This window comes from Mercenaria mercenaria, chromosome 13 (genome assembly GCF_021730395.1).
Source record: "Mercenaria mercenaria strain notata chromosome 13, MADL_Memer_1, whole genome shotgun sequence".
NCBI lineage: Eukaryota > Metazoa > Mollusca > Bivalvia > Venerida > Veneridae > Mercenaria > Mercenaria mercenaria.
Genome location: NC_069373.1, coordinates 21,818,544 through 21,842,057, shown reverse-complemented (window position 1 = coordinate 21,842,057; position 23,514 = coordinate 21,818,544). Strand labels below are relative to the sequence as shown.

The window sequence follows — 23,514 nt, the reverse complement described above, 5'->3', positions numbered from 1 at the left end:
CAAGGTTTCATGAATCTATATCAGTTACTTCCTGAGCTAGGCATGTCACAAGGTGAAAATGTGCATTTATGACTATTTTAGGGGCCATAACTCTAAAAATAGAGGGCGTAGCCAGATCAAAAATAGGAGGTGCGCAAGTTCATATCATGGTTAAAGACTCATGCAAGGTTTTCATCACTTATATCAAATACTTTTTGAGCAGGCGCGTGCATTGGCGCGAGGGGAAGCCCACAGGGGGGGGGGGGGGGGGGGGGGGGGGCACAACTATTTAACATGTGGCTTTGAAACTTTGAACACTTGTTTATTATATTTGTCTCTACCTGTAGGCAAGAGTACATAACTCTGTCAACTATTTTGGCTGAGTAATGGTCCATTTTGGACTTGGAAATTGGTTAAATTTTCATACCAGTCCATTTTTTGCCTTACCTGTCTGTCATATGTCTTTGAAAGTTTAACCACCATCATAGTCTGCACATTGTAAGCAAGACTACATAACTACGACAAGGACTTTAGCTCAGTTATGGCCCTTTTTGAGATAGAAATTAGTGAAGTTTCGCAAAACATTCCATATTTTGTCTAAACTGTTCGATATATATGGCTTTGAAACTTTGAACACTTGCTTATCATTATGGTCACATGTTGCAATATATTACAAGACTTATCCAAATTCACAAATACAGGTACATTGTTTGTTTTATCTTTTTTTCTTCTTTTTGTGTGAAACTCTCTGGTAATATTTTGACGCCATACTTCCATCAACTTGAATAGTCTATCACATTGTCAACAGACAGCACTTGTTCACAGTAAAGAGACTTTGCTTTCTTCACACGTGTAAACATAACATTATATTGAGTTGAATCATTTAACATTGCAGATATTGCATAGTTTCTTTCTCAAAGCTAGAGCACCAGCTATACAGAATTATAATAACTCTTGTAAACATATTTTGAGTTAATCAGCGACATTTAATATTTCAGGTATTGAATAGGCGCTGTGTTGAGGCTGGAGTACTCACTGCCCTCGCTCTGCAATGCAGAATTAACAAAGTGTCAAGATTTGACAGAAAACATTATTTTTATGCTGACTTACCAGTAAGTACGTAAGTCATTTGTTGTACTAAATCAATTATGAGTTCTCGTTATACCAGTTCTATGTGTTCCAATGTTTTCTGCCTTGCTCTTATTTTATTTTAAGTTTTAAATTATTTTTTGTAAGAAAGACTTAATGTGGCATAATGTTAGAATATTTTTAGCTCACCTGTCACAAAGTGACAAAGTGAGCTATTGTGACCACTTGATGTCCGTCGTCTGTCGTCAGTTGTGCGTCGTCCATCGTGCGTAGTCCGTTGTCCGTCAACAATTCCTAATAAAATCTTCTTCTTGAAAACCACTGGGCAGAATTACACCAAACTTCACAGGAATGATCCTTGGGTGGTCCCCTTTCAAAATTGTTCATGGCAACCGAAAGGAAAAACTTAAAAAATCTTCTTGTTCAAAACCACAGGGCCTAGGGCTTTGATATCTGGTATGTAGCATCATCTAGTGGTCCTCTACCAAAATTATACAAATTATCCCCCTAGGGTCAAATATGGCCCCACCCCGTGGGTCACATGGTTTATATAGACTTATATAGGGAAAACTTTGAAAATCTTCTTGTACAAAACCACATGGCCTAGGGCTTTGATATTTGGTATGTTGCATCATCTAGTGGTCCTCTACTAAGATTGTTCAAATTATCCCCCTAGGGTCAAATATGGCCCTGCCCCGGGGTCACATGGTTTATACAGACTTATATAGGGAAAACTTTGAAAATCTTCTTGTACAAAACCACATGGCCTAGGGCTTTGATATTTAAATATAAATTATTCCCCTAGGGTCAAATATGGCCCCGCCATGGGGGTCCCAAGTTTTACATAGACTTATATAGGAAAAAAAGTTTAAAAATCTCCTTGTTTGAAACCACAACACTTAGACCTTTGATATTTGGTTTGTTGCATTGTCTTATGGTCCTCAACCAAAATTGTTCAAATTGTTCCCCTTGGGTGAAAAGAGGCCCTGCCCTGGGGGTCCTAAGTTTTATATAGACTTATATAGGAAAAAGCTTTAAAAATCTTCTTGTCTGAAACCATACGACCTAGGCTTTTGATATTTGGTATGATGCATTGTCTAGAAGTCCTCTACCAAAATTGTTCAAATTATGCCCCTGGGGTTAAAAGAGGCCCCGCCCTGGTGTCACTTAGTTATTATGTGAGTTATATAGGAAAAATACTTAAAAAACCATGTGATCCTATTTCCAAGACTGTTTGGTTATTATAAATTATCTGATGACCCCAAGTAATATGATGTCACTTGACTGTGACCTTGACCTACTGACCTACTTTCTTGTTTTTTTAAGATACAGCCTTGAAATTTTGATGACATATACAGTTTTGCACACAAATCGTACAACTGAATTTCATTGACCATGAATGTGACATACTGACTTTCTTAATATTTTATCATCAATTTGACATTTAAAACATGTAGCTCATATTACTCAGGTGAGCGATCCAGGGTCATCATGACCCTCTTGTTCCATGTTATTATCTCCCATCGAAGGCAGAGGGATATTGTTTAGGTGTTTTCCCTCTGGCTGTTCGTCTGTCCAACTGTGCTTGTGTGCATGTGTGCTTGAATGTGTCTGTCCAGAAGCGAAAATGCTTATAATTCATAAAATAGATAAGCTAGAATCACCACACCATGACTTATTATCAATAAGCACATTACCTCTGCTCACCTATGGTATTTTCCTCTTTTTCGCCTTGATTTATTTGAAAAAAATTAAAATGCTCATAATTTAAAAGTATTTCAGCTAAAATCACGTAGCCGCACTTTTTCACCTTGATTTTGAAAAAAAAAATGAAAACAACTGTAATTCAAGAAGTACTTTAAAAAGAATTACGAAACCTCACATAACGATTTATTAGCACAGTACCTATGCTCACATGTTGTATTATCCTCCTGACCCAGAAAAAGTAGAATTTTTCCCCTTGATTGGATTTTTTTGCTGTATCTAAGTACTTTTTGATTGACCTTCAAGAAGCTTTACACAAATGAAGAGGCTGTGGTGCACTCATAAATTTGTCAGGATCACTTTATTAACTTCAGAGTTATGGCCCTTAAATTATTTCCCAGTGCATATATTCCCACATAACAAAATTGAAAGTAATCCATTGATTGATCTTCATGAAATTTAATACAGATATAGATCACTATAGAGCGGTGGTGCTTGCATATCTTTTATCAGGATCTCTTCAGTAGCCCTTTAATTTCTTAAGTTCATTAATTTCTATAAAACAAAGTAATCCATTGATAGACATTCATGAATCTTAAAATATTGATCAATATAGGGCAGAGTTTTTCTCAATGATTTTGTAAAAGCTAGGAACCAACAAACCATTGCATAGTTCTTTTGTACATAACATGTGTATATCTGGATATTAAATATCTTTAAAAATACAGTCCCCTCATTCACAAAACAACCTAGTTGGCGGGGGATTTAAATTCACTGAATTTGCTGGTTGTAACCAAATAACCATGTTTTAGTTATAACTATAACATCATTGACTGTGATATAACTGGCCATTTGCAAATGGTTTGCATGTAAACAGGTTTTTCAGAGATTACTATGCAAAATGCTTTGAAACTTCACACATATCTCCTAATAAAAAGATCCCACAGGACAAGTTACGTAAGTCTAGCTGATGTTTTGGTAAAATTATGTCTCTTTTAACTTTAACTTAGAATTTTGTTTTAAATTTTTGCATTAAAGCAGATGAAACTATATGAGCCGTGCCATGAGAAAACCAACATAGTGGGTTTGCGACCAGCATGGATCCAGACCAGCCTTCGCATCCGCGCAGTCTGGTCAGGATCCATGCTGTTTGCTTTTAAAGCCTACTGCAATTAGAGAAACCGTTAGCAAACAGCATGGATCCTGACCAGACTGCTGGTCGCAAAGCCACTATGTTGGTTTTCCCATGGCATGGCTCATAATGTACTTTGTTAAATGCTTTTACATTTCCAGGCCTCTTTTTCATCATTTTGGGAATGCCACCAATACCAGTGGAATTGGGAAAATGCTCTTGGATATGTTCTTAATTGGGAAAATTTGCAAATTTACAAAAACCTCAATGTATGTAAAGATATTTTATGTGTAAAATATTAATGGATTGCATTTCAGTAATTGTTCAACAGTATAGCTTTTGTTTTGATAACCAAAAGACAATGTATACAAATAAAACAGCAAAAACCCGAAAAGATAAAACTCATTTGGGAATTTTTAATTCAGAATTGGGGGAAAAAAACATACTTTTTAGCTCACCAGAGCAATGATCACGCTGTGTCTGTCGTGCGTCCATCCGTGCCTTGGATGGTCCTCTACCAAAGTTGTTCAAATGGTTCCACTTGGTTGCACATAGGGGCCGTAAGAGCTAAAAATATAAAAATCTTAAAATGATATCTCCTAAACCGATGGTCCAATTTTGAAATAATTTCACACAAATAGTCCTTTTGTCACCCTCTACCAAGATTATTCAAATTATATTGCTTCATCAAAAAACATGGCCACCAGAGGACGTGGTCACTTTTTCCTATATGTATACAGTGGAAACTTTAAAAATCTTCTTGTGTGAAACTTCAGGCCCGATTTTAGAATAACTTTACATAAATATGTCACCCTTAACCAAGATTGTTCAAATTATTTTGATTCATCAAAAAACATGGTCGCCAGAGGGCGTGGTCACTTTTCTGTATATGTATGTAGTGGAAACTTTAAAAATCTTCTTGTGTGAAACTGCTGGCCCGATTTTAGAATGATTTTACACAAATAGTCCTTGTGTGACCCTCTACCAAGATTGTTCAAACTATTTTGATTTGTCAAAAAACATGGCCGCCAGAGGGCGTGGTCACTTTTCCCTATATGTGTGTAGTGGAAACTTCAAAAATCTTCTTGTGTGAATCTGCTAGCCCGATTTTAAAATAATTTTACACAAATGGTTCTTGTGTGACCCTCTACCAAGATTATTCAAATTATTCCGATTCGTCAAAAAACACGGCTGCCAGGGGGCGTGGTCACTTTTCCCTTTGTGTATACCATACTTGTCTAAATTATTGCTCTAAAGTCAAAAGATGGCCACACCACTGTGTCTGACATGTACTTACTATAGGCTTTTATATTAGAAACTTTGAAATCTTCTTCTCTGAATCAATAATAGCAAGAGCCTTGATATTATGGCGTGTGATATCAGATTTGTATTGTCTACCGTAATTGTTCAAATCATTGACCTAGGTTCAAAAGTGTGTGTGACATGTATGAAATATAAGTTAACATAGAAGAAACCTAACTCTGTACTTATACAAGCACACTTGAAGCCTTGTACACAGGTGGGCACTTTAGGGTCAATGACCCTCTTCTTTGCTTTGGGAATACCTCTTTTACAGGAAGTTGTAGGGTAAAAGAGCCCTTTCTTCATACATGTCCTTGGCATCATGAGATGAATTGAGAAGACAAGGTACATAACTCCAGCTTATATTTTGTCAAAATTATGCCCCATTTTTATGCTCCCCTTCGAAGAAGGAGGGGTATATTGTTTTGCAGATGTCTGTCGGTCGGTAGGTCGGTCGGTCTGTCTGTCGGTATGTAGACCAATCCGTTTCCAGATGATAACTCAAAAACACTTGGGCCTAGGATCTTGAAAGTTGATAGGAAGGTTGTTCATGACCAGCAGATGAACCCTATTGATTTTGAGATTAGTAGGTCAACGGTCAAGGTCACAGTGACCCGGAACATTTAAACGGTTTCCGGATGTTAACTCAAGAATCCTTGGGCTTAGGATCATGAAAGTTGAAAGGGAGATTAGTCATAACCAGCAGATGACCCCTATTGATTTTGAGGTTGGTAGGTCAAAGGTCAAGGTAACAGTGACCCGAAACAGTTAAATCATTTTCGGACGATAGCTTGAGAAGGCTTGAGGTAGGATCATGAAAGTTGATAGAAGGTTAATCATGACCAGCAGATGACCCCTATTGATTTTGAGGTCAGTAGGTCAAAGGTCAAGGTCACAGTGACCGGGAACAATTAAACCGTTTAACATATCCCATTAAATAGTGTATATTTTGATGGAATTAGAACTCAAGAAGTTTCGCGAAAATGCTATGAATGTTGTGATTTTCCCAAAGACTCCCATTATCAGGGTTTAATCAAATTCTACATTGTAGAAAAAAAAATTGATCCAAATGTACAGAACTACCTTAACGTGTTAGACAGTTGATGTTTAACATGTTAGGCAGTTCTTGTTTAATGTATTAGGCAGTTTTGTTTAATGTGTTAGGCAGTTGTTGCTTACTGTGTTAGGCAGTTGTTGTTTAATGTGTTGTTTTATTTATCTGTTTTTAGCTCACCTGAGCCAAAGGCTCATGATGAGCTTTTGTGACCGCTCAATGTCTGTCGTCAGTCGTCTGTCGTGCATCCGTCAACAGTTTGTTAAAAAATCTTCTTGAAAACCACTAGGCAGAATTACACCAAACTTCACAGAAATTATCCTTAGATGGTCCCCTTTCAAATTGTTCAAAGAATTAAATTCCATGCAGAACTCTGGTTGCCATGGCAACCGAAAGGAAAAACTTTAAAAATCTTCTTGTCCAAACCGCAAGGCACAGAGCCTTGATATTTGGCATGTGACATCATCTTATGGTCCTGTATCAAGATTGTTCAAATTGTGCCCCTGGGTCAAAAAGAGGCCCCGTCCCAGGGGTCACAATTTTTACATAGACTTATATAGGAAAACACTTTAAAAATCTTCTTGTCTAAAACCACATGACCTAGGCCTTTGATATTTTGTATGTAGCATTGCCTTGTGGTCCTCTACCAAAATTTTTCAAATTATGCCCCTGGGGTGAAAAGAGGCCCTGCTCTGCGGGGTCTCAAGTTTTACATAGACTTATATAGGAAAAACACTTTAAAAATCTTCTTGCCTGAAACTGCAAGGCCTAGACTTTTGATATTTGATATGTTCCCTTTCCTAGTGTTTCTCTACCAAAATTGTTCAAATTATGTCCCTTGGGTGAAAAGAGGCCCTGCCCTGGGAGTACCAGGTTTAACATAGACTTATATAGGAAAAAAAATAAAAATCTTCTTGTCTGAAAGTTCAATGCCTAGGCCTTTGATATTTGGTATGTAGCATTGCCTGGTGGATCTCTAACAAGTTTGTTCAAATTATGCCCCTGGGAAGAAAAGAGGCCCCATCCTGGGGGTCACTTACAATTATGGGTTATATAGGAAAAAATACTTCAAAAAATATCAGATCATATTTCCTGGACTGTTTAATTATAATTACCTGATGACCCCAAGCGATTACGGATCACTTGACTGTGACCTTGACCTACTGACCTGCTTCCTTATTTTTTAAGATACAGCCTTGAAATTTGGATGATGTGTACAGTTTTGCACACTGATCTTAAAACTGACTTTCAGTTACCAAGAATGTGACCTACTGACCTACCTTCTTAATAATTTAGCATCAGTTTGCCATTTGAAACATGTGACTCATATTACTCAGGTGAGTGACCCAGGGTCATCATGACCCTTTTGTTTGATGTGTTGTTTTAGGAATCTGTTGTTTACTGTGTTGTTTTAGGCAGGATATCAGATTACTCAGCAGAACCATGCATTAGCTAATGACGGTGTCTTCAGATACCTTCAGTATGGCAAACACGAAGATGACTGTGTTGAGAAATCTGCTCGTATTTTACAACTACAGCTAGAACAGGACTCTGGGAAAAGTCTACATGATGATATAGAAGGGCGCAGTCTTATTGATCTTAATAGAGCAGGTATGTTTACAGGATTGTGGGAAAAGTCTACATGATGATGTAGAAGGATGCAGTCTTATTGATCTTAATAGAGCAGGTATGTTTACAGGATTGGCAGCAAAAGTCTGCATGATGATATAGAAGGGTGCAGTCTTATTGATCTTAATAGAGCAGGTATGTTTACAGGATTGGCGGGAAAAGTCTACATGATGATATAGAAGGGTGCAGTCTTATTGATCTTAATAGAGCAGGTATGTTTACAGGATTGCGGGAAAAGTCTACATGATGATATAGAACAGTGCAGTCCTATTGATCTCAATAGAGCAGGTATGTTTACAGGATTGCGGGAAAAGTCTACATGATGATATAGAGGGGCGCAGTCCTATTGATCTCAATAGAGCAAGTATGTTTACAGGATTGCGGGAAAAGTCTACATGATGATATAGAATAGTGCAGTCCTTTTGATCTCAATAGAGCAGGTATGTTTACAGGATTGTGGGAAAAGTCTACATGATGATATAGAATAGTGCAGTCCTATTGATCTCAATAGAGCAGGTATGTTTACAGGGTTGCGGGAAAAGTCTACATGATGATATAGAAGGGTGCAGTCTTATTGATCTCAATAGAGCAGGTTACTGTTTACAGGATTGCAGGAAAAGTCTACATGATGATATAGAAGGGTGCAGTCTTATTGATCTTAATAGAGCAGGTATGTTTACTGGATTGCGGGAAAAGTCTACATGATGATATAGAATAGTGCAGTCCTATTGATCTCAATAGAGCAGGTATGTTTACAGGATTGTGGGAAAAGTCTACATGATGATATAGAGGGGCGCAGTCCTATTGATCTCAATAGAGCAGGTATGTTTACAGGATTGTGGGAAAAGTCTACATGATGATATAGAATAGTGCAGTCCTGTTGATCTCAATAGAGCAGGTATGTTTACAGGATTGCAGGAAAAGACTACATGATGATATAGAAGGGCGCAGTCTTATTGATCTTAATAGAGCAGGTATGTTTACAGGATTGCGGGAAAAGTCTACATGATGATATAGAGGGGTGCAGTCCTATTGATCTCAATAGAGCAGGTATGTTTACAGGATTGCGGGAAAAGTCTACATGATGATATAGATATGCAGATATTGATTATAGAGCAGAGTTGATTGCGGAAGACTACATGATGAATAGGCGCAGTCTATTGATCTCAATAGAGCAGGTATGTTTACAGGATTGCGGAAGTCTACATGAGAATAGATAGCATACTATTGATTCAATAGAGAGGGTTACAGATGCGGAAAGTCTCATTGATATGAATAGTGCATACTATTGATTCATAGAGCAGGTATGTTTACAGGATTGCGGGAAAAGTCTACATGATGATATAGAATAGTGCAGTCCTATTGATCTCAATAGAGCAGGTATGTTTACAGCAGACAATAGCAACAGTGCACACTACTTAATACTGTCATACTTTGAGACAATGTTGACCATTTATTTTAGTCCTTAACCTTTAGCATGCTAGATAAATTGTCGTCTGCTGGAAATGTCGTCTGCTAAAATTGTAAAGTTCATTCAGTTTGCTCCAAAATTGGAAGAAATATTGTCAGAGTAGCAAACAGCTTGGAACCTGATCAGACGCCGATTTAATTGGCGTCTGATCTGGTTCCAAGCTGTTTGCAAAGGCTGTTAAATTTGCCTGCTGCAGGCTAAGGGTTAACATTTCATTGCCTAATATACAGGAAACATGATCAAAATGTTTGCCTTGAAATAAACTAGGCAAAATTTGAAACAGTGTTCTGTAGGTCACTTCTGTCAAATTATAATGAAATTATTAAACAATAATTATATTGCAAACTACACTTTAACTTTATCTTCTGGAAACCTTTCCAGAAAATTTGTCTATTTGAAGTGGATGTCCAGTTGGAAACTGGGTGTTAAATTTTCAGGTTGTGCATTGATGGAGATTGTAACAGCTCCTGATTTCAACACGGGAGATGAAGCCAGGTCATTTGTTAGAGATCTACGAATGTTGTTAGTAACACTTGGCACATGTGATGGGAAATTTTCAGGTCAGTTTTTTCCATATTCAGTTGGCTTTAAACATGTTTTCCCAGTTTAGATAGTGTGGTAATTTTTGAGCATAAATGTTTGGACTTTAAAGGTATGGCAAATTTTCATCTGTCACAGGACACAGTTTACAGGGTTTGATATCCTGTAAACTTGTGTTACACTTTCTTTAATATTTTATACATGTAATGTTGGCGGAGGTAAGGTGGCGGGTGGGGAGGGGGGGTCATCAATATTTGCCAAATTCACATCTTCCCCTTTCATTGTTCTGAATTCAGTTTCTGTTTATTAAAAGGTACTGATAAAAGGACATGAAATGCAGGTTTACTCTTACAAGTATGAATGTACAATCTCTCTTAATTTATCCCATGGGCAGTTAAGGTATTCCATCCATTACAAGCAGTATTTAGAAACTTTCTTTATAAGCTATATATGTATTGAAGGCAAACGAGTAAACATACATATTTTCAAAATATGTGTAATTTTTATCAAGTCATCGTCCAGACCTCTGGTTTCAAAACTCACTAAATGGAGACAATATGCAATTCATGTTTAGGCCATACCAAATTGATAAATAGTTCTTCGGGAAAAAAAAAATGGAAGCGAGCGAGCAAATTTTTTTTGTTTTTAGCTCGACTATTCGAAGAATAGTCTAGCTATTCTACTCACCCTGGCGTCGGCGTCGGCGTCGGCATCGGCGTCGGCGTCACACCTTGGTTAAGTTTTTGCATGCAAGTACATACAGCTATCATTTAAAGGCATATAGCTTTGAAACTTATTTATTCTTTTTCTAGGTCAATAACAAACCTCACTGGGTCAAGTTCCATAACTCTAACATGTATTTTGAGCAAATTATGCCCCCTTTTGGACTTAGAAAATTCTGGTTAAAGTTTTACATGCAAGTTCCTATCTCCAAAACTAATGCAGATATTGAATTGAAACTTCACATGTGTCTTCGGGGTTATAAAACTAGTTGAAGTCCCATAATTCTGACCTTCATTTTGGCCAAATTATGCCCCCTTTTGTACTTAGAAAATTTTGGTTAAAGTTTTGCGTGCAAGTACATACAGCTATTACTAAAAGGCATATAGATTTTAAACTTATTTTTTCTTTTTCTAGATCAATTATCTACCTCACTGGGTCAAGTCCCATAACTCTGACATGTATTTTGGCCAAATTATGCCCCCTTTCGGACTTAGAAAATTCTGGTTAAAGTTTTGCCTGCAAGTATATACAGCTATTACTAAAAGGCATATTGATTTGAAACTTATTTTTTCTTTTTCTAGATCAATTACCTTCCTCACTGGGTCAATTCCCTATAACTCTGACATGTATTTTGAGCAAATTATGCCCCCTTTTGGACTTAGAAAATCCTGGTTAAAGTTTTACATGCAAGTTACTATCTCCAAAACTAATGCAGATATTAAATTGAAACTTCACATGTGTCTTCGGGGTTATAAAACTAGTTGATAGAATCAAGTCCCATAACTCTGACATGTATTTTGGGCAAATTATGCCCCCTTTTGGACTTAGAAAATCCTGGTTAAAGTTTTGCGTGCAAGTACATACAGCTATTACCAAAAGGCATATAGCTTTGAAACTTATTTATTCTTTTTCTAGGTCAGTTACCAACCTCACTGGGTCAAGTTCCATAACTCTTAACATGTATTTTGAGCAAATTATGCCCCCTTTTGGACTTAGAAAATTCTGGTTAAAGTTTTACATGCAAGTTACTTTCTCCAAAACTAATGCAGATATGGAATTGAAGCTTAACATGTTTCTTCGGGGTTATTAAACTAGTTGATAGCATCAAGTCCCATAACTCTGATATGCATTTTGGTCAAATTATGTCCCGTTTCGAACTTAAAACTCTTTTGATATTTAACATTTTGGGTAATAATTTCCTGCTTCTGTGACAATATTTCGAATAGTCGAGCTTGGCTGTCTTACGGACAGCTCTTGTTTTCTCAATTTTGATTTTTTTCAGAGGCAGGTATATTTTACATGGAGCGAGCAAGTATTTTTTTTTCTTCTTTTTTTTTCCAAGCTTGGACCCTAGAGAAGGCAGTTATGATTATACATGAAGTTAACATTTCTTTAAGAATAATACAGAAATCAAACATTTACAGTGTGACTAATACAGTAGATAGCTTTTCTATATGTTTTAAAGACTACATGAATGATTTTGCAAATAAACTCTTGCCAAAACTCACTGAATCACTTTTTTTTTATTTTGTATTTATAATTACTAAGGGATGAGTGTCTTATTTTTAATTTTGATTGTTCTGCTTTAATCTGAAGGCGTGTCCATTTAACGGCAGAGAATGAGGAATATTTAAGACGAAATGGGCACCCGAGTGGAATAACATATCTTTTGAAACCCAGTTAGATGGCTTCGACACATGAGCAACTTTGTGCCCCTTGTGAAACTCCAAAGGGGAGGGGAAAGTAATAAATTACTTGACCAATGAGACCAAATGGAGTTAGGCACACAAATGCTTCGACATTGCTCTAATCCCATTGGAATAGTTTCTTAACAGATCAGGCCAGCTTATGTTTTTGTGGTAAAGGTTCATTTCAGTCAAAAATGATAACAGACGGACAAAGAATGATCCCAATATGGCCACTCTTAAAAGTGTTATTTATTGTGCTTTGATTGACCCAGAAATTTTGAGTTGGGAAGGTCTGTTTTTAGCCCACCATCATCAGATGGTGGGCTATTCAAATCACTCTGCATCCATGGTCCATCGTCTGTCCATCCGTTAACAATTTCTTGTTATCGCATCTTTTCAGAAACTACTGGGGGGATTTTAACCAAACTTTGTCAGAGTGATGTATTGATACCCTAGTTGTGTCCCCCTGAAAATCAGACTTGTTCAACAACTTTTGAGAAAGTTATGGCCGTTTGTTTATTTTTATAATTTACATAGATTTATATAGGGAAAAACTTTGAAAACCTTCTTGTCCAAAACCACAGAACCTAGGGCTTTTATATTTGGTATGTAGTGTCATCTATTGGTCCTCTACCAAGATGATTCAAATTATTTCCCTTTGGTCAAATATGGCCCCGCCCTAGGGGTCACATTGTTTATATAGCCTTATATAGGAAAAAACTTTGAAAACCCTCTTGTCCAAAACCACAGGGTCTAGGGCTTTGATATTTTGTACGTGACATCATCTAGTGGTCTTCTACTAAGAGTGTTCAAAGGGTCAAATATGGCCCTGCCCTGGGGTCACATGGTTTACATAGACTTATATAAGGAAAAACTTCGAAAAACTTCTTGCCCAAACCACAAAGCCTAAGGCTTTGATATTTGTAATGTAGCATCATCTAGTGGTTCTCTACCAAGTTTGTTCAAATTATCCCCCTAGGGTCAAATATAGCCCCACCCCGGGGGTCACATGGTTCACATAGACTTATATAGGGAAAAGCTTTTAAAATCTTCTTGTCAAAAACCTACAACATTCAAATTTGGACCACATGTATAGTTTTGAGTGGCAAGATGAACCTTGACATGAGTTGACCTTGATTTTGACCTAGTGACTTACTTTCACATTTCCCTAGCTACAGCCTTAAAATTTGGACCACATGCATAGTTTTGTTTCCGTGAAAAAAACTTTGACCATGACAATGACCTAGTGACCTACTTTCACATTTTTGAAGGTACATTCACATAGTTTTGTGTTCAGAAATGAAATTTTATGTTGATTTTGACCTAGTGACCTACTTTCACATTTCTCAAGATATAGCCTTCAAATTTGGGCTACATGCATAGTATTGTGCACCGAAAAAAACTTTGACCTTGACATTGACCTAGTGACCTACTTTCACATTTTTTGAAGGTACAGGCTTCAAATTTGGACCACATGCATAGTTTTGTGTTCCGAAATGAAATTTGACCTTTATTTTGACCTAGTGACCTACTTTCACATTTCTCAAGCTACAGCCTTCAAATTTGAACCACATGCATAGTTTTGTGTACTGAAATGAACTTTGATCTTGAGATTGACCTATTGACCTACTTTCACATTTCTCAAGCTAAAGGCTTCAAATTTGGACCACCTGTATATTTTTGTGTTCTGAATTGAAATTTAACATTGATTTTTACCTAGTACCTAATTTCACATTTCTCAAGCTACAGCCTCCAAATTTGAAGCACCTACATAGTTTTGTATACCGAAATGAACTTTGACCTTGAAATTGATCTAGTGACCTACTTTCACATTTCTCAAGCTACAGCTTTTAAATTTGGACCACATAGTCTTGAAATTTGGAACATTCAAAAATGGCCCAATGGTGGGCGCCAAGATCACTCTGTGATCTCGTTTCAGTTTCATTCTTTCAATCAATTCACAGCCAATTAATATACAAACAGGGAAAATTGGGGTTACAATAGGACAGAAAATATTCTTGTAATCAGAATTGTTTTTTTTTTTCGGAGATTTTTATGTACGTGTGTGAAGGGAGGGGTGAATTTTGTTTTCTCCAGAATGAAATTATTGATGCAGTAGTTCCGACCAACAACAAATCAATTTGGTATGGCCTTAATGAAGGTTTCTTTTTATTTACACCTGTTTGAAGAATAGGATGTATTATGTTTTCGCCCTTTACTTGTGGGTGGGCAGGCAGGCAGTGTGGTGAGTGGAAAAATTGGTGTCTACTCATATACATATATTTTATGTAAAATTTACAAGTTTGTTTGTATCAACAGTAATATGTATAAGGTTAAAGATGGTATGTGCTGTATACATGTGTATAGCTGAACACAGTATAAATGTGTACAACAATTGTACAACTAAAAAACTGGAAGTTTTTTTATCCCCCGCCAATGAAATTGGGAGTGGGGGGGAGGTATTGAAATGGCATTATCCGTCCATGGGTGCGTCCGTCCGCAGCCATTTCTCAGTAACTAGCAGGTAGAATTTCATGAAACTTGAAATAAACATGACCCAACATACTGTGATGATGCTGTCAAGTTGTTTTTTTTATTGGTCAATATCCCTTAGAGTTATTGTTCTTGATTTAATGAAAAATGCCCAAAAATGTCCGTCTGCAGCCATTTCTCAGTAACTAGCAGGTAGAATTTCATAAAACTTGAAATAAACATGAACCAACATACTGTGATGATGCCTGTCAAGTTCTTTTTTCAATTGGTCAATTTCCCTTAGAGTATTGCCCTTGATTTAATGAAAAATCCACGTCTGCGGCAATTTCTCAGTAACAAACTGGTAGAAATTCATGAAACTTTAAATAAATATTACCAACATACTTTGATGATGCCCATCATTTTTTTTTATTGGTCAATTTTCCTTAGAGTTATTGCCCTTTAATTGTTTAAAAGTCCACAGATTTGTTAATAAACTAACCAATTGGTAGAATTTCATTAAACTTCTTTCATTTTTTTTCCAAGAATATTTATTCTGTCCCTCCGTGTGTGTGTCCATGTGAAGTTGTGTACCCACAACTGGTCACCACCTTGCCTTGGATTTCATTATAGGAGTCAGTTTTGTCGTGTTGCGGCCCGTCGCGTCCCGTCCCGTCCCGTCGCATCCCGAAATCTATTATCTCAGTTATTACCAAATGGATTTGATTCAAACTTAAAATACATGTTCCACCTTATCACCCACATCATGTGACAGAAGGGTCATAACTCTTGACACCCAAGTTTTCATGAATTATATCCCCTTTTACTTAGAATTTAAGGTTAATTTTGTTGTATTTTCACTATATCTCAGTTATTACTAAATGGATTTGATTCAAACTTAAAATAGATGTTCCACCTCATCACCCACATCATGTGACATAAGGTGCATAACTCTGACACCATTTTTTTTTATGAATTATGCCCCTTTTTACTTAGAATTTAAGGTTAATTTTGATGTATTTTCACTTTATCTCAGTTACTACTGAATGGATTTGATTCAAACTTAAAATAGATGTTCCACCTCATCACCCACATCATGTGCCCACATCATGTGACACAAGGTGCATAACTCTGACACCAAGTTTTCATGAATTATGTCCCCTTTTACTTAGAATTTAAGGTTAATTTTGTTGTATTTTCACTATATCTCAGTTATTACTAAATGGATTTGATTCAAACTTAAAATAGTTGTTCCACCTGGTAACATGGGTCGGTAAGACACTTTTTTGTATTCACTTTTAGTGTATCTCTAATATTAGAGATTTAATATATTTACTAGTATTACTTTACTAGTATTATACTAGTATTACTTATATGTGGAAGCCCAGGATGAAGTACTCCAAAGTATTTTTAAGATTCCTTATGGTTGCCATTCTTCTGTGACAAGACCGTATGGTGGGGGTATGAGTCACTCCTGTGACAGTTCTAGTTTTCATTCCTTCCATGAATATTTATCAACATGCAAAGTTGTACTATTCTCCCTCCCCCATTTTTTTTTTTTTTTCATTTTTAATTTTTCATCAGTATTTACAATCAACATGTGAAGTTTTGAACCCTCACCCGGTCACTTTGTAGATTTATGCAACCATGAAATCCATGCCCCTATGTGTAATAGGCGTGGGAACCATCTGGTCTAGTCACTTAATGGTGGACTGGTTTCTGAACACTAAGTTTTTTGCTTGGAGAGGGCACAGAGGTCTAAATTATTTTATTTCATTGTACATTGTATATGTATTTTGACATTTTGGTAGAAAAAATAGGATAGAAGGTTGTATTTAGTGAAGTGAAAGTCAATTTTGGTATGAGAAGTGCTACCAGGTCATCAGATTGAATTTGATGTGATTTTACAGTGAGCAAATGTGACAGGAGAAATCATTCTTAGAAGATACATGACTACTACTTTTCTATTCATTTTATGTCAGTTTTGATCATAATTCTTCAAAATGAGGTAAGGATTTGTTCTCTGAAATACACTGACGAGATATGAAAACGCAACAAACATGTGCCTGAATATATATTTTGCTACAAAAAGCATCACCTTGAAATGTCTAACACATACACATCTCAATGCTCTATACCCATTGTGTTTAAATTTAATCAGAACAACAGACCTAAAAGTTATCACAATGGGTATAGAGTATCGAAATGTGTACCTGGCGAACAGTTTAAGGTGATGCTTTTTGTAGTACAAAATATATTCAGGCATACGTTTATTGCGTTTTCATATCTCGTCAGTGTAGGTCTAGCTATGTTTGGCAACTCTTTAAAAGTTGTCAGTTTTATATAGAATTATACAGCGAATATATTAAGCGTTATGTGACCTACAAATGATTGCATAGTATAGAGCAAGATTTCTTTGTATCATTAAATAAAGACTTCTTCATTTTGAAAACACAGAATAACTTAAAATTTGTAAATTGTTTCATTGACAGAGGGTTCGATGCGAGTTGATGCCAATATATCTGTCCACAGACCAGGGGAACCACTAGGCACGAGGTCGGAGGTCAAAAACATAAACAGTATATACAGTTTAAAGAAAGCAATAGGTCTCTGCTTTTTAATAATTTTCCTAAGCAAAAGCGATTTTTAAAAATAAATATTTTCTTTAACTGCAGTGAAGTGCAACCTGTGAAGAGTGAACGCCACAGGGTATACATTACACAGAGGTAATGCTCTGAAAGGAAGGTTAATTTAATGAGATTTTGTCAATTGGGAAAGAAAACATCTGCTTATGTGGAGAAGTATTTGCCACTTTGAGATGTTGCTAACTTTACATTAGCTTGTGTAAATGGCATATGTTTCTGTTCAGGACTTTTAATGATCCAGGCATTGATGTTTATAATTGTATATTTTGATGATTATCAGTATGTAGTAATTGCAATGTTATATAGGGTGGTCCTTTTGTGGTTATATATGATGGCTCTTTATTTGTGTAAAGTACATGTCTTGCCAAGCTAACAGCCATCCAGATTGCTTACTTGCCAAGTGAACAGTCATCCAGATTGCTTACTTGCCAAGCGAACAGCCATCCAGATTGCTTACTTGCCAAGCTAACAGCCATCCAGATTGCTTACTTGCAGAGCTATTGAGCAATCAAGAATGTTTACTTGCCAAGCTGTTAAGCCATCCAGATTGCTTATTTGCAGAGCTATTGAGAAATCTAGAATGTTTACTTGCAGAGCTATTGAGCAATCAAGAATGTTTACTTGCCAAGCTGTTAAGCCATCCAGATTGCTTATTTGCAGAGCTATTGAGCAATCAAGAATGTTTACTTGCCGAGCTGTTAAGCCATCCAGATTGCTTACTTGCAGAGCTATTGAGCAATCAAGAATGTTTGCTTGCCGAGCTGTTAAGCCATCCAGATTGCTTACTTGCAGAGCTATTGAGCAATCAAGAATGTTTACTTGCCGAGCTGTTAAGCCATCCAGATTGCTTACTTGCAGAGCTATTGAGCAATCAAGAATGTTTACTTGCCGAGCTGTTAAGCCATCCAGATTGCTTACTTGCAGAGCTATTGAGCAATCAAGAATGTTTGCTTGCCGAGCAGTTAAGCCATCCCACTAAGCAACCCAGAATGTTTACTTGCTGAGCAGTTAAGCCATCCCAATAAGCAACCCAGAATGTTTACTTGCTGAGCTGTTAAGCCATCCCACTAAGCAGCCCAGAATGTTTACTTGCTGAGCAGTTAAGCCATCCCACTAAGCAACCCAGAATGTTTACTTGCTGAGCTGTTAAGCCATCCCACTAAGCAACCCAGAATGTTTACTTGCTGAGCAGTTAAGCCATCCCACTAAGCAACCCAGAATGTTTACTTGCTGAGCAGTTAAGCCATCCCAATAAGCAACCCAGAATGTTTACTTGCTGAGCAGTTAAGCCATCCCACTAAGCAACCTAGAATTTTACTTGCCGAGCTGTTAAGCTATCCCACTAAGCAACCCAGAATGTTTACTTGCCAAGCTGTTAAGCAATCCAGAATGTTTACTTGACAAGCTGTTAAGCAATCCAGAATGTTTACTTGACAAGCTGTTAAGCCATCCAGATTGCTTATTTGCAGAGCTGTTGAACAATTAAGAATGTTTGCTTGCCAAGCTGTTAAGCAGTCCAGAATGTCTATTTTTCAAGCTGTTAAGCCATCCAGAATGCTTACTTGCAAAGCTGTTAACATAGCAACATGTTTTTAACAACTGCCCCGACCTCCCAGTTATGATCAGAAATTGATTGTTGGGAGTATCCCCGTAGATGTAGATGAAGCAATCCAAATGGTTTGTGTAAATAACATATCTGATTTGCTGATCTGTTATGCCATTAAGATGGTTTGTGGAATGTAACTACTCAGTTACAAACCAGAATTGAAGTATTTAGTGCTGTTGTGACAGTTGCTATGAGATAACATATTTTCTGTTAAAGACTATGAAATAAGAAGACAGATAGAAATACTGGAGAGTGGTGAGGATGTCATCAATGAAACAAGGTCTTACGATAAAGATACTGGGTAAATATGCATTCTGCTTTTAATTGAACAATTATAGAAATTTATTGGGTAGTCTGTAGCTTGGTTGCCAGTAATTTGTTCTGCTTTTTACCCTTATCCTGCCAAATTTCTATAATGAACTTGTCCCTCTTTCAATTTGGACAGTACCATTAACTGTTAAAAAGGGGTGCTTACCAAAAAAATATTGACTGAATGGCGAACAGTGCAGATCATGATCAGACATTATGGATGTGCAGGCTGATCATGATCTGCACTGGTCGCAAAAGCAGAATCAGTCGTGTCCAGCATGATAAGGGTTATTGAACAGTTATAGTAGTTTGGTTGGCAGTAAGTTGTCCTCAGATTTCCTTGCGGGTTGACCAACTATTTCCTTCAGTAAGTATGCAGAGAAGAATATGATCCAGACTCAGTCTGATAGATTGGTGGTAGTTTCTGGAGAAGAAATTTTACTTCTATTAATTGAAAAAAAAAAGAAAATGGTCTTCAGGAGGTCAGAAATTGACAAAAATTTGGAGGCTGATGAACAGAATTGAAATATATACTTGAGATAAACATACAGTGTACTCTGGTATTCACAACCAAATGACACTAATGCATCAACATGCACAATTTCATTTTTAGCTCACCTGAGGCAAAGGCTCAGGGTGAGCTATTGTGATCACTCACCGCCCGGCAGCCGTCCGTAAACTTTTACTTTAAACGACATCTCCTCATAAACCGCTAGGCCAATTTCATCCAAACTTCACAGGAATGTTTCTTGGGTGAAGCTCTACAAATTTTTTTCAAAGAATTGAATTCCATATAGAACTCTGGTTGCCATGGCAACCAAAAGGAAAAACTTTAAAAATCTTCTTCTCAAAAAGCAGAAACCCTAGAGCTTAGATATTTGCTGTGAAGCTTTGCCTAGTGGACCTCTACCAAGTTTGTTCAAATCATGACCCCGGGGTCAAAATTGACCCTGCCCGAGGGGTCATATGATTTTACATAGGAAATCTTAAAAAATCTTCTCAAAAACCAGAAGTCCTAGAGCTTAGATATTTGACATGTAGCATTGCCCAGTGGACCTCTACTAAAGTTGTTCAAATCATGACCTCGGGGTCACTTCATTTTACATAGATTTCAGAAGAAGGCCTAGACCTACTAACCTACTTTCTAATATTTTAGCATCAGTTTGCCATTTGAAACATGTGGCTCATATTACTCAGGTGAGTGATTAAGGGTCATCATGACCCTCTTGTTTAAGATACAGCCTTGAAATTTGGATGACATGTACAGTTTTGCACACCGATCTTAAAACTGACTTTCAGTGACCATGAATTTGACGTACTGACCTAGTCCTACTTTCTAATATTTTAGCATCAGTTTGCCATTTTAAACCTGTTGCTCATATTACTCAGGTGAGCAATTCAGCGTCATCATGACCCTCTTGTTAACTTTCTTGTTAGTTTCCTTCACAGGTTCTTTTTCAAACAAAAGTTTTTGTTACTTTCAGAAAAACTCTGGCAATGCGAGACAAAGAATCTAAACAGGACTACCGGTTTATGCCGGAACCCAACCTTCCACCACTCCACCTATACTCATCCAGTGATGCAAAGTCTGGTTCTCAGTCTGTGGTTACTATAGACAATATAGAGAAACAGCTGCCTGCATTACCCAGTGAGATCAGAGAACGTCTAATGAACAAATATGGGCTAAATATGTATAGAGCTAACTTAATTGTGGTACGCATAAAAACATTTACTTCCATTTATATGATTTTTTTTTATGTGCCTTTTTTGGAAAAACGGACATATTTTGTGATAGGGTGCCAGGGTGTGCATCTGTTTGTTTGTGCTTCTATTTGTCTGTCTGTCATATGTGTCCACACCATAACTAAAAAAACATTTAGGGTATTGGCAGCATAAAGGTAGGTGGTAATGAGACATGTGCAGAGTGCATAAAACAGGTCAGTAAGTCAAATGTCAGGGTCATGATTGTAGCTCAGAAGTCAAATTTTATGCTCATATTTTGTGTCCAGAGCATAACTTAATAACTATTCAAGGCATTGACATTAAACTTGGCGTATAAGTAGGTGGCAATGTGTCATTGTGCAGAGCACATTAACCAAATTGGTAGGTCAAAGGTCATGAGACAGTGTGAAGAGTACAAGAATAAGGTTGGTAGGTCAAAGGTCAAAATCACAAATAGAGCTCAGAGGTGAAATTTGTCCCTCATATTTTGTGTCCAGAGAATACCTTAATAACCATTCAAGATATTGTCTTCAGTCTTAACATGTAGATAAAAGACAGGTGTACACAGCACATGAACCAAGTCAGTAGGTCAAGGTCACAGCAAGATCAAATCTCCCTGTCATATATTGTGTCCAGAGTATTACTTCAAACTTGGAATATAAGTAGAAGCTCAGTAGGTCAAAGTTTAAGGTTAAAGCAAGGTTAGATTTGTCTGTCATATTTTGAGTTCAGAGCATAACTTAATAACCATTCAAGATACTAACTTAAAACATGGCATATCGGTAAGTGGCAGTAAGGCCATGTGCAGAGTGCATCAACTTCATTGGTATGTCAAAGGGCAAGGTCACAAATTTTGTCCTTTGTATTTTTTACCCAGAGCACAACTTACTTAAGTAAAAACATGTCAGTATTGTGATGGGCTAGGGCATGGTCACAAATTTAGTTGAAATGCCAAATCTGTCCTTTATATTTTTTGCCCAGAGCACAACTTACTTAAGTAAAAACATGTCAGTATTGTGACGGGCTAGGGCATGGTCACAAATTTAGTTGAAATGCCAAATCTGTCCTTTATATTTTTTGCCCAGAGCACAACTTACTCAAGTAAATCCTTGTCAGTATTGTGATGGGCTAGGGCATGGTCACAGACTTAGTTGAAATGTCAAAATCTGTCCTTTATATTTTTTTGCCCAGAGCACAACTTACTCAAGTAAAAACATGTCAGTATTGTGATGGGCTAGGGCATGGTCACAAACTTAGTTGAAATGTCAAAATCTGTCCTTTGTATTTTTTTGCCCAGAGCACAACTTACTTAAGTAAAAACATGGCAGTATTGTGATGGGCTAGGGCATGGTCACAAACTTAGTTGAAATGTCAAAATCTGTCCTTTGTATTTTTTTGCCCAGAGCACAACTTACTCAAGTAAATCCTTGTCAGTATTGTGATGGGCTAGGGCATGGTCACAAACTTAGTTGAAATGTCAAAATCTGTCCTTTGTATTTTTTTGCCCAGAGCACAACTTACTTAAGTAAAAACATGTCAGTATTTGATGGCTAGGGCATGGTCACAAATTAGTTGAAATGCAAATCTGTCTTTTATTTTTGCCCAGAGCACAACTTACTCAAGTAAATCTTGTCATATTGTGATGGCTAGGCATGGTCACAAACTTAGTTGAAATGTCAAAATCTGTCTTGTATTTTTTTGCCAGAGCACACTACTTAAGTAAAACAGTCAGTATGTGATGGCAAATTAAGTTAAATGTCAATATGTCTTTTGAATTTTTTGCCCATAGCACAGCTTATTGAAGTAAAAATATAGCAGTATTGTGATGGGGCTAGTTTTCTGTTTATGGCTTTATATTGAAAACTAGATCATAAATGAATTTTCTGAAATATTCTCACTTTGTTAAATATACATGGCCAACAGGGGGCAGAGTAGGTTTTCTTTATTCATGTGATTTTTCTTTCAGGAACTGTTGGCCTGGTTTCAGAATAATGTTACTAAAATATTCCTCATGGGGACCATGTACTAAGAGGGTTCAAAACAGTGTTTTATTAAAAAAAAACATGACCAACAGAGTGCATGCTTTCTTTTCCCTTTATGTATACATGTATATAGTAGAATCTTTAAAAAATCTTCATTCAGAAACTGCTGGCCTTATTTTCCAGGATTGTTCAAACTGTGTCTGTTTGTGGAAAAACATGGCTAAAATAATAGAAAAATCTTCAAACCATATTTTCTCCTTTAACCTATGGTCCAATTTAAAATTTCTCAAAAACCAAAAAAAAAAAAAAAAAAAAAACAGCCAAGAAAAAAACACAACATGGCAGCCAGAGCTAAAAATAAAAATATACTTTGACAGTTATTCCACAAAATTAATGGTTTGTTTTTGAAACTATTTCACAGAAATGTTTCTTAGAGTGTTCAAATTCTTTGAATTTATATAGAATAA

The 23,514-nt window shown here is 36.7% G+C and overlaps 1 protein-coding gene across 1 annotated transcript in view; it reads left to right on the top strand.

Annotated features, from left to right (window-relative positions):
* Positions 1-23,514, top strand: part of LOC123529424 (glutamyl-tRNA(Gln) amidotransferase subunit B, mitochondrial-like) — a 56,544-nt gene that overhangs the window by 10,807 nt on the left and 22,223 nt on the right. The window contains exons 3-8 of the mRNA XM_045309750.2: positions 978-1,091; positions 7,676-7,871; positions 9,798-9,920; positions 17,276-17,389; positions 19,251-19,335; positions 20,828-21,056. Of these exons, the coding sequence (XP_045165685.2) occupies positions 978-1,091; positions 7,676-7,871; positions 9,798-9,920; positions 17,276-17,389; positions 19,251-19,335; positions 20,828-21,056 (861 nt within the window). The remainder of the gene's footprint in view (positions 1-977; positions 1,092-7,675; positions 7,872-9,797; positions 9,921-17,275; positions 17,390-19,250; positions 19,336-20,827; positions 21,057-23,514) is intronic.